The sequence below is a fragment of the Aquila chrysaetos genome, chromosome 9 (genome assembly GCF_900496995.4).
Source record: "Aquila chrysaetos chrysaetos chromosome 9, bAquChr1.4, whole genome shotgun sequence".
In the NCBI taxonomy this organism is placed as follows: domain Eukaryota; kingdom Metazoa; phylum Chordata; class Aves; order Accipitriformes; family Accipitridae; genus Aquila; species Aquila chrysaetos.
In genome coordinates, this window is record NC_044012.1 from 18,664,964 (window position 1) to 18,679,568 (window position 14,605).

At 40.2% G+C, this 14,605-nt stretch overlaps 1 protein-coding gene across 7 annotated transcripts in view; it reads left to right on the plus strand.

The window, feature by feature from the left end:
- Positions 1–7,301, plus strand: part of FTO (FTO alpha-ketoglutarate dependent dioxygenase) — a 264,962-nt gene extending 257,661 nt beyond the window's left edge. For 6 of the 7 annotated variants that reach the window (XM_030024320.2, XM_030024325.2, XM_030024326.2 and 3 more), the window contains one exon: positions 353–7,301. In XM_030024320.2, the coding sequence (XP_029880180.1) occupies positions 353–503 (151 nt within the window). In that variant the 3' untranslated portion in view covers positions 504–7,301. The remainder of the gene's footprint in view (positions 1–352) is intronic. The other variant, XR_003924864.1, reaches the window with a different exon arrangement.
- The last annotated feature ends 7,304 nt before the right edge of the window (positions 7,302–14,605 follow it).

Consider the following 14,605-nt stretch of genomic DNA (forward strand, 5'->3'; position numbering starts at 1 on the left):
CTCAATAATCTAGTAATACATTGGAAACTGGCAAACATTTAAATCTGATAATGGTTTAATCACATACTTTAAATAACATCTGAGATAATGAAAAAATAATTCACCATATAAAGGTACACTAACTGAGTTTTCTCTGTGATTGGCTTTTTGAGAAATCCCTATAGAAAATACAAAGCCTACAACAGAAATCAACTTCGCTGGAAATGAACAATCCATTTGGTCAGAAGATGCAGTATTTCTTTTTTATTATAATCTTTCTCTTTAAATTAATGCACGAATGTATCCTCGCTGAGTATTCAGTTTCTTGATACAGTTTTTCTTAAGTAGTTCATCTGCTTACCTTTCTTTTCAGATGCCAGTCAGAAGCGGCAGAGAGCTTGCCAGAAGACCAGAAACCAGAATGCCATCCCTTCTGGACAGATGATGAATGTAATATGCCTCTGCCATATGATCTTGAAGAAGTAATTGCTAATCTACAAAATCTTGTTCAGTCGGTGGAATAACAAGTGACCTTCCAGCCTGGAATTATTGATGCTCATCATTTGGAGAGAAGCCTTGTAGTTTAACATAAATCTTTTCAGCTTTATGATTCCTTGATCATGTGTTATTTTATGTGTCAATGCAGATTTTACTGGTCTTCACACAGTACCTTTGTTACTGGCTCATTATAAAAAAGACCAGGCCTCAAATCTACAGAAGCAGGTGGCTTTTAAGACCTGAAGTCCAGAACACCAGCCTCATTTATTTGCTCCTCCACTCTAATTCCCATTGACCCTACAGCCCATGGATATCTGTGTTTCCACAAGTTCCCTTGGCATCTAAATTTCAGCTTCCAGGGATGCCGAGAACTGCCTCTGGCTCAGCAGGTTTGAGCAACACAAGGCATAGCTCACACCTCTGACAAACCAGAATCCACAATCTGGGCATCCTAATGAGAGGCCAGCTTGGGGTGAGCCTGCTGGACATCTTTAGAATAGAGCTGTGACTTCTTTATCCACTAACATAGACAGAGGTGGAGGAGATGGTGGAGAAAGTCCTTTATGCAATGGCTCTTCGTTAGAGCATTTTTTCAGATGAGGAACTCTGAAGGAGCATCCTGACATAGATCCCAAGACTTTCTTGCTGTTTTTCATCATGGCAGTTGAGTAGTACTGGGAGAGATTTCCGATGTGAATCTACACCTCCTGGGCTCCCTGGAACTCCAAATTCGGTTCCTAACTATCACTTTTTTTCTGCGTGCTGTGAATCCTATTCTGAGGGCAGGTTTCCCAGTGTATTGTCTAAAGAGCTGATGGACCTAAGTAAGGGTTTCCATTTGGGGTGTCCTGACAGATTAGATTTAGGTTGTCTGATACTGGGCATTGCAGCATCTGTGTTGATCTAGTGAGATTTATGAGAACAAAACCAGAAGACTATGAGAAATGAAGCTGTTTGTCACCTGTTTTGTAGTAACATGCTATGAAAAGAACAGTTCGATGGTGGATGATACAGGGCACTCCTGAATGAGAGAGAGATTTTTCATTTGGTTAAGTTGCTATTTTAACTCGAGCTGGTGTACGCCTTTTCCTTTGCCATAAAAAAGCAGAAGAAAATCATATTATGGTGAAACAGCACTCAGTCTGTATTACCACTACAAAAGAAACCAGTAAGACTCAGAGCTTGATGTTGCCACCAAGAAATTAATATGCCTCCTGTGTTAATCTTCTGTTTAAAATCACTGTTGAGGCCAGGCTTACCCAGAGCATACCAGTATACTGTGTTGGCAAAGTGCTCTGTGTGCGGATGAGGCTTGTACTGCCGAAAATTGTACTTTTGACAGTATAACATATGCCAGACCTCCCTGGAGCTAAAGAAGCTGTGCCAGCAAAAATTCAGTTTTAGTGGTATAAAACTGTGTCCACACCTACCAGCTTTTGCCAGGACAATTATATCAAGTGGAGCTTGTACCTCTTAACACCTTTGACGTAGCTATGCCAGCAAAAGTATGAAGACCTGCATCAAGCATTTTCATTGTAGTCCTGGACTTCTGCAAAAACTGTGAGCCACCCTGTAGAATGTAAAGACTCTCTGAAGAATAAATTATTATTTAAAGTAGGTTTGATTACATTATAACCTTGATCCATACATTCGTCTATTGTCTCTTGTGCCACAGATTTCTTAACATTTTGAAATACTACGTTATGGGCATAGCTTTTTCTTTCCCGCGCTAGCTAAAGCTGGCTTTACCAGTGGGCAAATAGCGTATATTTGGATTAATGCCACACTAAATACTGTTTACTTTGGAGATCACTTAGAGAAAAGCTAGCTGAAGATGTGGGAATTCTGCTTTTGAAAAGGCAGTTCTCACAGAAACAGATATTACTTTGGAAATGAGCAAGATGAATTCAAACAAGCTAATGATGTAACAGTGTTAACACAGCGTTTGAGGGGATTGTTTGTTTGTTTATGCTGTTACTTTATGATTATTTTGTGTTTAATTAAGCGCTGCTAGAAACCATGGGGATCACAGTATTGAAATGCATCTGACAGCCATAAAGGGTAGAGAAGGCACATCAATGTTGTGGTTTGTTGCTGAAGTGGAGGCATAGCTATTAAAAAATGATTGGCAAATAATTATTCCAGCAGTAGTGAAAAAAAAACCCACTGGGTTTTGTCTTGTATTAGGAGACTGCTGGCAGCAATGGTAGAATTTTAAAAAATACATGATTCCAGGTCTTGTCTATGCTGAAGATTTAAGCTAGTGAATTAGCTGAACTAGTACTAGCCTCATTGCAGTCAGATAGCACTCATTTAAGCCATGGGTGGCAATGACTTAGATAAATGAACACCTTTGGAATGGATAAGACCTAAGATTCACTGGCAAAATACCAATAATTAAGTGGTTAAAGAGGATTAATGCTCTGTGTTGCATTCCAGTCTCACATCATCTAAAGCAGTGTAACATGATTGAGTTCAGTTGAAATACAGAAGTATAAGAAGATTTCTTATCTCCAAAGCCCACAGGAGTTGATAGCAAAGACATGAGTAAGGTTGATGGAACTGTTTGAAGCATCTAGTAATGCCAAAGGGTACCCCAAGAGGAGAACATGGTTAAAGGTAAATATCCGTAAAAAACCTGAGAGATCAAGTGTAAATTATTGCTGTGTTTGGATTACATACTAGAAGCAGCAAATACTTCAAAGTTTTCTTTATTTTATTCAAATAGTTGTAATTTAGCTCATGTTGCAATGATACTTGAGCAATCCATTTATATTCCAGCATTAGGTAACCCATTTCCATTTTGGATGAGCTGAAAGACACAGCCTCTAATGGATGTTCTGTGTATAGCAGCTGTTTGCCAAGTCTGGATGCTCTAGAGGCAGGAGGACCAAGGTCAGGTTTGTTCAGGGAAGAGGTGAGAGCATAAGTTAGCTTCTAACATTAGATTTAGTGATTCTTTTTAAATGGTGAAGTTGATGACTTTGCTTACATTTACTTTTCATCAGCCATGAAAGAATTAAGGTAAAATAGTTCACTTGCACGTGTGCATCAGGCTAAATGGATTACAGAAGATACAGATCTGTTTGCCTGTCTGCACTTGCCTTTAGACAATATTCATCAATTTTACAAAAGCTACTGACTAAACATGGAACCAATACAAATTGAATGCTCGAGGCAAGGGCTTTCTTTAAAAAATCTGATACAGAGTTGGTTTTACACTGATAGAAAGAAAGTGTTGGCAGAAAATGAAAAACTTGCATTGTTTCTGTAATTTGGGGGATGAAAGGTAAAGGCCGTTTTTATGTATTTGATAGAAAACTGCTGTGTTATGCAATGTAATTAGAAATGTTTTTATAATGCTCTATTCATACCTCTGTATATGAAAATACTTTATCCTGTAGGTCCTTTCTTCTTTTTAAAAGGCTATGTAAATAAAAAATATTAATCTCAGCACAGTAGATTTTAAAGGTATCATGCTTATGCTCTGAGCATTACAGCAGATTCTGATTATCTAAAGTGTAAATAAGAATGCCATCAGTAATCACTGACTGGAAACTGTCCAGGACAGGTAACATGCAGCATAATAAATATCCAAATCAGTTGTCTTATTATCATCCAGATATAGTTTTAGTTTCACTGGAAACGATGCAAAATGCACTTTAAAATGTTGCTGGACTTCTTAATGCTGTGGGACAGATTCAGGGACTCTAGTGCCATAAAAGCAAAAGAAGAAATTAAAAGAATACTAAAATCCATCATGAAAGATGGCTAAAATGTTGTAGTGTGTTAAGAGTGGGCATTGCTCCTTTCTCAGTTATTGTAGTGCCATTCCATTAGTCCTGTGTCATGCAGCGGGATTTGGGCTAATGTAACAGAGATTAAACTAGCCCAGGAGCTGATGTCTAAGCTGGGATGAGAGGAAGGGAAGAGAGGCGAGGTGAGATGCATGAGATGCAAGGGATGTGCTTTCTCATGGCCACAACTTTATTAACTGAACTCATATGGGAGTCATTGAGCAGTAACTTGCACAGTGCAGGTCAGGATCTCTCCCTTAATTGTTACCACCTGGTGCAAAGTTAATGTTGGCTCCTTAACCCCCCTCATGGCCCTGACAGCTGGTCCTCAGCTTTTTGCTAGGAGCTGACCACTGTTGTCTGGCACCAAGGTTACAGAGCTAGGAAGAGTGGTTGTCCCACTGTAGCAACAGGCATGAGAAACCCTGATTCCCAGCTGCAGCCTTCACCTCTGTCCTACTACACCTCCGTGGACTGAATACCTCCACTCAACATCTGTTTCCCGTCTGAGATTCAAGTTGCTGCAGCTCATCTTCTGAACTATCCCACTGGGGCAGTGAGCTGCTGTGGAGAAGGGTCAGACGAACAAACAGAACACTGTTTGCAGTGAGGTTCCTCGTCCAAAAAAAGACAACCACTGCGCTCCCCACAGCAGAGTGAAAAGCTCAGCCCTATGCTACGCTAGCATTAGAGGGTGGGAGCTGTTAGGTAGTGATGAAAGACTCGGGCAAAAACACCAACATTCAATGTTTCTGAGGACTTCCAACTTCTGGCTATCACCTCACCCCACCTGTAAGGGCAGAGGCAATCCCGAATAGAACCACTGTTCTCGTCTTTTTCTCAGTTCCTCCTCCCAGACTCATCGCCTTCAATGTGGCTGGGCTTGCATCTTAATTTACATTCATCTGTCCTCTTCACCTTAGAGTGGGGGCATTCACTGAACAAGGGAAGATAATTTATGCAGTTGCAAAAAGCCTGTACTTAGTAAGGCTGCAAAACCGGCTGAATAACATGTCAAATAAAATCCAACAAATAACTGATAAAATTATCACATTAAAATGCTGATGTTTGGGTGTGAGCCCTTCACACATGACATGAAAACCATGGTGTATCTTCTTGTTGCTTTGGAGATAGCATTCATAACTCACATGATAGAAAAGGACGTACTATGCTATGGTTTACTTCCTCTAATACTCCACTGGTTTTAGAGTGCTTGTGCATGATGAATCAGAATTTGGTCACAAAAGTTGTTCTCCTCCCCCTCCGTATCGTCAAATAGTTGCTTTCATGCCAACACATCTTGGTCTGATTAGTTCCCCTGATTAGAGGCTAAAGTAAAAAGTCAGGTGTATAGGATTCCCATTATCCTTTATTTCACTGCTTCTAAGAACAGGTCAGATAGAGTTATTTCAGTGAAAATGTGAACAATCAACTTCTGTTTACCATTAACCTTCAGTTTTCTTTTCTTAAAATCAAATCAGGGCTTGGTAGGCAGTTATTTTCATACATGTCCCTTGATCAGTGGAACAATCTGTCAAAAGCCATTAAAGCCTCTATTAGGTTGAATTGCATTCAAAGCTAAACTATCCAATCATTGAAAGGGCTGTGATGATTGTTTTTAATACAGTATACATTGATTTCTCTCTCTGAGTAGTAACATAACTTTGAAACTAAGCATGTATGACTAGGGCTTTTTGCTATCCAGCATGTCCTGAGAAGCTTGGTTTCTTGTGGAAGATGAATGTCTACATAAAGGAAAAAACAAATGCAGTGAAATCACCTGTATATTCTCAGAAGCTTTTCCTCCATTTTTTCCTATTTCATTGTATTCATCAAGGTGTAACATATATGGAATGGGAAGAAATTTTCCAAGGTCCTTTGCTGAAAAGCTTCACTGAAAAATTTAACATCTAATTGTAGTAATACTTTAAAGTGGCTTTTTATCTTCAGATCTCAGGATGCTCTACACAGAGAAACTGAGGCAGAGGTCAAAAGTGCAGCTGTGTTCTGACTGCTAATGCTGGAACCAAGCATACGTAACCCTCCATCGCTGGCATGTCCCAATTACTTCCAGTTAATCAGCTCAGTTAACAGATTAAAGATGCTCTCATAGAACTTTTTCTCTCCAAAGATATATCTGAAGGTGGAGCTGGAATCTGTCCTCCTCATGTCATATTTACCATATTATTTAATTGCATAACATACAATAATATATCTCATGTAATAGAGATCTTTCAAGCCTCCTAATGTTTGATTAAACTTTCCAGTGAATCTTTTAGTTACATTCCAAGTCCCTGAGCTCTCAATGGGAAAGGTAAATTTTATTGGAACTATTAAATTATTCCATGGAGAATGTGCAGATGTGCAGTATATAATATAATACAATATAATGCAATCCACACTCTTTTAGCTCTATTTTAAGTATGTCCACTGCACATCCCACAAGGTAGTATAACTGCTGTACTAGGAAACTCTTAAGAAAATACCCTATGGGTATTTGGGTGCTATTTATCAAGGTGAAGATGCATTGCTGGAACAAACTGGAATGCTGGTTATGCACCTGTTAGCAGTTTCGTCTGGTACCTATTTGGTAGTCTGGTAGTACTTTACTGAGAGCACTACTTTTCTAGTTATTTTGATGAACATCCTAATAATTTATTACCCAAACATTATCAAAGCATTCCACAATTCTTTCATTGCTGTTCTTTCTCTTCCATCCACTGATGCCCTTTCTTTCCCTTTTGTCTCAGTATTAACAGTAATGTTATTAACAAGTTGTGTTCTTTGTTAGGCTGACATGACTTTAAAGTGAGAAAACTGAAAAACTATGTATCAGATAGCATTCTGTCAAGTACATTTATTTTCAAAGCAACTTATTAGGATATTTTTGCTCCTTGCTTATTTGGTACTGCTATGTGTAATTTTTATTAAGGACTATTTATACAACACCGCGAGGTATACGGTGATATTTAAGTTTGTGTTACGTATTTGCTAATTTACTGACATTTATAAAATAAACCACTTAAAGAATGTTTGTCTATCATTTGTCCTTCAGAAGGTGTTAGGTCTTGTCTTCAATACCTCATTGTTGCAGTGCATGGAAGAAGAGGAGTGTATTTTTCACACCATCTAACTTTAGGTGCCTACATGAGAAAATTAATTTCTGTAGGCTTCCTATATACTGAATAGTGAGAGGTAGGCTTCTTCAAAGTAGAAAACTCAAAGATGCTCTGAATCTACTCTTCAGTTGGGCATCTCTCTCTACCTGAACTGTATTGCAAATCCAAGTTAGGTGGCATAGCTATCCTCCTCTGCTTATGCTGACAATTTAATAATGATAAATAGATAACAGAGATAATGGGGAATTTGTTGTTATTCTTTAAATTAATAGAATTAAATCCTGGTTGTATTGCAAATCTTCTGGTAAGGAAGACAGGTTAATTTCTGTTACTTTGGTAAGACTCATACCATAAATGGAGACAACTGACTTCTACCTTCTGTAATAGTGTTTCCTTCAGCAAAGATTTATGGCACTACTACTGGGTTTAGAAGATACTCTTTTGGCTCTGCAACCTCACACTTTCCATATTTGACAGAAACTCTTACATTATGTGAGTTGTAGGAACTCGGTGCCTACCAGCACTGCATCAACCTGTTTGAGTGTATAAACTGTTTGTTCTATATTTGTTGCAGTAGAGTTTGCAATTTAAAGCATATGTAGTCATGTTAAACAAGGCAATATCAAAGAAATGTGTCTTGCACATAGAGTAAAAGGTGGTGAGGTTTGTGATGTCTGTTGTTTCTAGGGAACTTCATTTCACAGTTTTATCTCCCACTCACGGCAGATTTTGTGGAGGGTTCTACTGTGTCAAAGGAATAGTTATCATCAGTTATCTCCATCTAAGGGCTGTGGATAGCCTAAAGTCCAAGCTACCCCAGATGCGGGTCACAGAGCAAGGCAAGGACCAATACTGCAAATTTCCTTTGATACTCTGAAGAGTGCTGTTGTAGAGCACAGCAGAACGATTTGATGTGCACATGCCCATGTGGCTGAGATGCACTGCAGTGTTCTGTATTACTTGGAGTTCCCTTAATGCCAAAGACTGTGTGCCCAAGTTATTCTGCATTACTAGATTCCAGCCAAGAGGTGATGAAAGCGCGAATAACGGAGGCCAGGTCATTCCCTGCCAGGATGGAATGGAGTCTCCAAGCCAAAAAGAGTTGACAGATTCACATTATTCGCATTATTCACAGATACTCCAGCTTAGAGTCAGTAGGGCACCCAAGAGGTAAGAAATTTGATTTCTTAGCCTAGAACATTCTTTCCTTGGCTTTAGAAAAAGTGTAATTGATTTAACCAAAAGTCAGTATACAGGCAACTGGATGGAGACCTGTTTGCAAAACCAGTATTGTTCTGAAACATTTCTTACAATCTGTTGTAACATATATTACATGTATCTAGAAAGACCAAGATGAGCATCCCCAGGATCTAGAGTCCCTTAAGCTCTTCCTTTTTTTCTGGTTCTCTCAGAGCCAAAGATTCCCTAGATTTTCCTGTTCCTTAACTTTTCATAAAAGTGGGTAAAACACATGGCAGTCGGGACCTTTCAAAAAAAGATGCAACCATCAGGGGGCCTTTTCTGGAGGGATACAAGCACAAGGAGATGTCACTCCACTCAAGAGTAGGTATCTTCTGGGGGGATTAAGGCACTCTTCCAGTCTCTGCACTCAAGAGTAGCTTGTCTTAAATGCGGCAGAGACTAACCACAATGCATTGCTTGTTGAATTTTGAATTTTACCCTCATTCCAACCTTTCTATAGAAAATCTGTCATGAGAACCTAAATTCTCTTTGAGGAGAGGGACTTGTAGTTGTCTTGTCATCATAAAGACTCTAGCACCCTGTTACATACAGTTATCACCCCACAAATAAGAGCTTCCCAAAGGTTATACGCCCTGCGATAGCTAAAAGCTGTTCTTCCCTTTCAGTGATAAGACTTTGTTCCTGAACTAAAAGGTCTCAAGTTACATTGCTGAAGTTGCAGGTGTGCAATTTATCTGTCAGCCAGAGTGTCTTTATTTTGCAGTCACACAGTCATAACTAGAAGTGGATTTTACTAAACATTTTCTAAAGTGTTGGGTTTTTTATTCCAAGATCATTCAAAAGAAAGAACCATCATCTCAAAACAGAAGAACGACACTGAGTTTGTAAATAGGTAAAAAGAAGTAGAGAAAGTTTGTATCACTCTGGATACTTGCTTTTTCAGTGAGTGAAGAATATGATTTTAGAGTTTGTAACTGAATCATCTTATCTACTAAAGATAGCATACTTGCAAGTTTTCATCTAATCTATATGATATCCTCTTTGCACAATTATATTTCATTTCAGCAGGTATATGCGAAACTTGTTGCACAAGTATCACTAAGATTTTGGTACTAACGGCACTTCATAAATTAGGCTTCTGTTACTATCCAGTCCTAGTTGCATCTTAATTATTAGGGTGAAAATAAAGAGCACTCTTTTATAAGCCTTCGTATTTTCTGTTTACAAGGATTTTACTAACATCTAATAAATTTAATGACCTCTAATAACAAGAGGAAGTTAAATCCTACTTAGCAAATTCATAGCTTTTCAATGTATCTTGTGGCTTTATAGCATTTCAAACTGTAGGAATGTAAAAGCTGTTTAAGGGGCTGTTGCTGGGTTCAACTAGCTGCAGAAACTGTTAAGTTATTTTTGTTTCTCTTTTATTGCTTAACCTCTGGGGCCTAACTCTGAGCTACCTGATAAAGCAGTCATTCAGGAACTTTAAACCATACAAGCTTTGACTTGATAGACATAGAACAAGGTCTTGTATTAAACAAACATTCTAAAAACATAATTTCAAATCTGGAAATTGATTGTGGCTTGACCTACTTATTTTGAAGAGCTCACTGTTCCTTACTTTCTTTGCTTTGCTGATATTATTAGATCTATTGTTCTTTTACCAGAACTCCCAGCTGATAGGAGAAAAATCAATGTAGTGCAAAGCTTGTTGGGCAACAGCACTTTCATTAGAGTCAGGGCCACAATTAACTAAGACTAAGTTATGACATTTCCACTTTTAAAGGTTACAAACGCTTGTATTATGCAGCTTCTGGTGTTTTCAGAGGGCCGGAATCCAGCAGGCATGAAGCAAGCTGGGAACAGAGAATTCTTTTTAAAAAATTCCATATTACGCACTAATTTTTAGTACATGCCAATATCAGAATTATAAATCATGCAGGGATTTTTTCCAATTACAATTTTTAAACAAAGTGTATGTCCAAAGTAACACTTTGCAGGACTTTTTATTTATCTGCATACGCTTACATTTAGTCATTTCAGTCACCTGTTGGGCATACTGATCTCTCAGCTGCCTATTGCAATGTGCATTTGGCACTTGCCCCTGTGGTAGAGAGCAGGATGCAAAGGGATCTCTGAGGATGCATCCTTTTTAGACACCGTAGCCTGAGCTAACTCATCTCGGATTGAGGATGCTCAGAGGTCTGTAGTTCAAACACACATCTGCCCAGCTAATGGGGTCAAAACAGCTTCTTCCAATAATGGATTGGTTCTCTCTCGGGTAAAGTGCCTCTAAGAGAAATTGAGAGGAGATCCATCCTTAAATAAGATTTGATGCAGCCCAGGAGAATGACAATTACATCTTTTACTAACACTGTTCCTAAGGCAAAGTCATGCTTTGTACGAAACAGGATGATGGCGTACTCGGGGAGCTTTTTTAGTGTAGTGACTAGTAGATAGGTTCTACGGAAAAGTTTTGTGAGAGAGAAACTGAAGCTCACATAAGTGGCTCTTCTGTTGGAGACAGCGAGAAGTGTCCCCGTGCGGGTCACCTTGGTAAAGTCTGAGTTATTTTCTTCTTGTGCAGCTGGTGACAGCAACAGATATCCAACAAGATTATCCAATGGGTGAGAAACACAAGAGCCACCCCGGGCGTTAAAGTTCAGGGACGTAGCTCAGATGTACAGTAAAAGAGGCGCTCAGAAGGGGCTGCCAAAATCAAGTTAGAACTGCAACTAGGATTCACACCTGAACAGTCCTTTGCTGGGGTTTAGCACGTCCCATGGCGTAAGTCTCAGCCGAGGGGCCGGGGTAGGGCCGGGCACAGGTGGTTATAGTGGAGACGGTGGGCTCCATGTCCACCTGAACTTTATCACTCTCATACTCACAGGTATTATTTCCCCCTGCACTGTGCAGGGACCATGCACACGGCAGCAGCAAACCTGCCTCACAACTCACGAGCACAGGGAGAGCACCATTGCTGGGCAGTAGCCCTCGGCGGCAGGGAAGGGAGATCCCACCAGCTACAGAGCGTTAGAGCCGCCACTGAGCTCATGTCTGTCCGAACAAAAGCAGGGTTGGTTTCCTTGCCCCTCTGAGGTTACTGATTCCCAGAAAGTCCGAGGCATCCTGGAGTTTTCACCCGTTATTCTTGAATTCAAATCCTGATTTCCATGGCAGGTCAGTGGTGGAAATATAAATTGGAGATGTGGGCAGTAGCTGACACTTTGCCTGTCTGAACACTTAATTCTCAATTTTGTAATTCCCTAGCCTTCTGCACACGCAAGATGTAACAGTAGGCTCTCCAGTCATTGCTCCTAGCTTAACTGCCATCAGTCATCCATTTTTGGATACTCAGAACACTTGCATAATACTCCTGGCCCAGACTCCTACCCTAGCACTAGTTTGTGAGAAGATCAAGTTGCGTGGTGGCATCACAGCCCCTTCAGAAACGTGGCTGCAGCCCTCTCGCTCTCACCTTCCCGCTGTCACCCGGTGTGGGAGATGGCACACTCCTTCCTTTTACCCTCTTTGTCTCTCTCCCTGTTTTTTCATACGTACTTGCACTCACTGCTGGCCTCTGCTATACGGTGAGGGTCCCTTTTCTTGAAGAAACGTAACTCGGCTGCGTGCCGCTCGTGCTTACTGTGACAGCTACCTTTTGAGATAGCGGATTAGACTCACCTCTCTCCTCCACTCACATCCTGCAGCCTGACTTGCCCCTAAACATACTCTGTGTAATACCTACTGACTTCAGGGGTGGTGATGTCCTCCCCTGTTTCCCCCCTGGCCGAGCGGTTCTTTAACCGAGAATGCAGCGGGCGGCTGGGGAGGGGACGGCCGCGCAGCAGCGCTCGGGGCATCGTTCCTGGCACATTCCCTTTACCTCGGTTCAGCGCTTGGCTGGGAATAGGTATGAAAAGACATCTCAACGTCAGGGCCATCTTTGTGAAATGATTTGACGCAACGTGGCATGTTGAACTGTAAAGAATGTTTTAGGGCTTTTTTTTTTTTTCCTCTTTGAGAGCAAACGTAGCTCGTTATTAATGGCTAACGAACAGGAAGAGAAAAATCTCTGCAATTATACATGCAAAAGTTTGCATTCTGTGGCCAAGAAAGGAGTTAAACATACAGTAATCTAACGTGGGCATAAAATGGTTACAAAGAGCTGCATAAGCAGATGAATGTGTTTGTGGCTATTTACTCCCTCAGAACCCCAAGACAGAACAAAAAGGGGGTGATCTGAAAACAGTTACAGGTGGGGATTTCAACATACCTGTAGAGTACCTGCCCTGCCTCTGCCAATCTGCCGTTGTCTCTGCCACTTGTGTTTAATAGTTCTATAATGTAAATCCTCTGTTCCCTTTACTATTGCTGGGGGTCAATAGTTCTGAAGAAATAGTGTTTACTTACCCAAGGCAGCCCTCCAACTTTCCCCAGTAACCACCTGAGCAGTGTATGGTAATTACTGAAACGGCTGTGCCATTCCTTCTTAATTCTTATTTACTGTACATACCTTTCAGAGCCTCACAGGGTAAAAGATAAAATAATACAAGCTCCTGTAGTGTAAATATATCCTAGTGTTAAGGAGCAACGAATATACATTTCCTGAAATGTACTGCAGTATTTTCTATTATTTAGAAACACTGTACATCATTATTTTACGGAGAAGTAAAATATGTAAAAACATTTCTGAACAGTTCTTTTCTAAAGCTAACATGGAAGCTTTTTTTCCTTTTTTTAAAGGAACCGTTTAATAAAGTCTGACACTTAGCAATGTTTTGAAATAATTTTTGCTGCTCTGCCAGCAGTTGGCTTTGCTGTGAATCTCTAAAGACAAATCCATCTACAGTGCATCTAGCAAAATTCAGCTCCGTGTTGTATGTCAGGGTTGAGGACTACTTGTCAGCTCTGGCACTGTCAGATTTTATCTTTAAATATGACAGGCAATTTGTTCAGGGAGCACTTCTGAATGACAAGATATAGTGGTGTTGTAAAACATGGCACCTGTGTGGTATGCCCTGCCTTTGTGGACATCAGAGGCTATTGTTTCCTTTGCTATTAGACAGCCACAGTCACACAATAAGGTGTGTAAAATGTTCACAGAAACCTTTTAAATAGAGTAGCAGGAAAGTAGATACCCTCCGGTCATTTAAGTCAGGCCATTTATCATTTTATCTTATAAAACACAACATTCGCTAAAATGTGATGTAAAGAGAAAACCAAACGCTCTGCTGAGCAACTTTGGTGCAAGCTGAGGGTTTGAGCCATGCTGTAATAAAAGGGTTTTATCTTTAAAGTGCCATCAAGAGAAAAATTAGGATTTTAACAACTCCCTCACAATCAGACAGGTAGCAAGAGCCATTCAGAGGGCTGCTGTTGACATATGGGATGAATAAGGTCCCCCCGAAATATCCACTGTTTGCTGCAGTGGGGCTTCCTGGAATGGGGCAGTAAGAGCAGATGATGAAGCATTAATACACCTAATACGTTTGGTTTAAAAATAAATAAATAGAGGGTCATAGGGGATAATGTTCTTGCAATATAAACCGGATCAAAATAGCAAAATTAAACTGGAGACATACTGTAGGTATGCCACTGCTAAACTCAATGGAGGGTTTTTCCACAGTATAAGAGAGCCATGTTTTCAGGGAATGGTAAGTAGTCTTCTTCAGAACATGAGTGTAAAACTGAGTGAATCCAGAAAAATCTGATACTACAAAGACATTGTATGCAAGCATATCCCAGTATGTCTGTCCTTGAGCAACGCTAATGCTCTCGCCCTGCTGACAGGGAGTGGTGGCCATATTCTGGACTAAGTGGGAGGAGCCGACCAACTCTTTTAAAATTTAAAAAAAAATAAAAAATCCCTTTAGACTCTGGTTTTGGTGGGTTTCTGTTACCTAAGAAGCGGCCAAGGTATTGTTGACTGAATGCCTTCTGCTCCAGCAAGTGCATGTCAGCAAGGACTATGCCGTGCCTGTCCAGCGGAGCTGGCGTCCTGCTTGT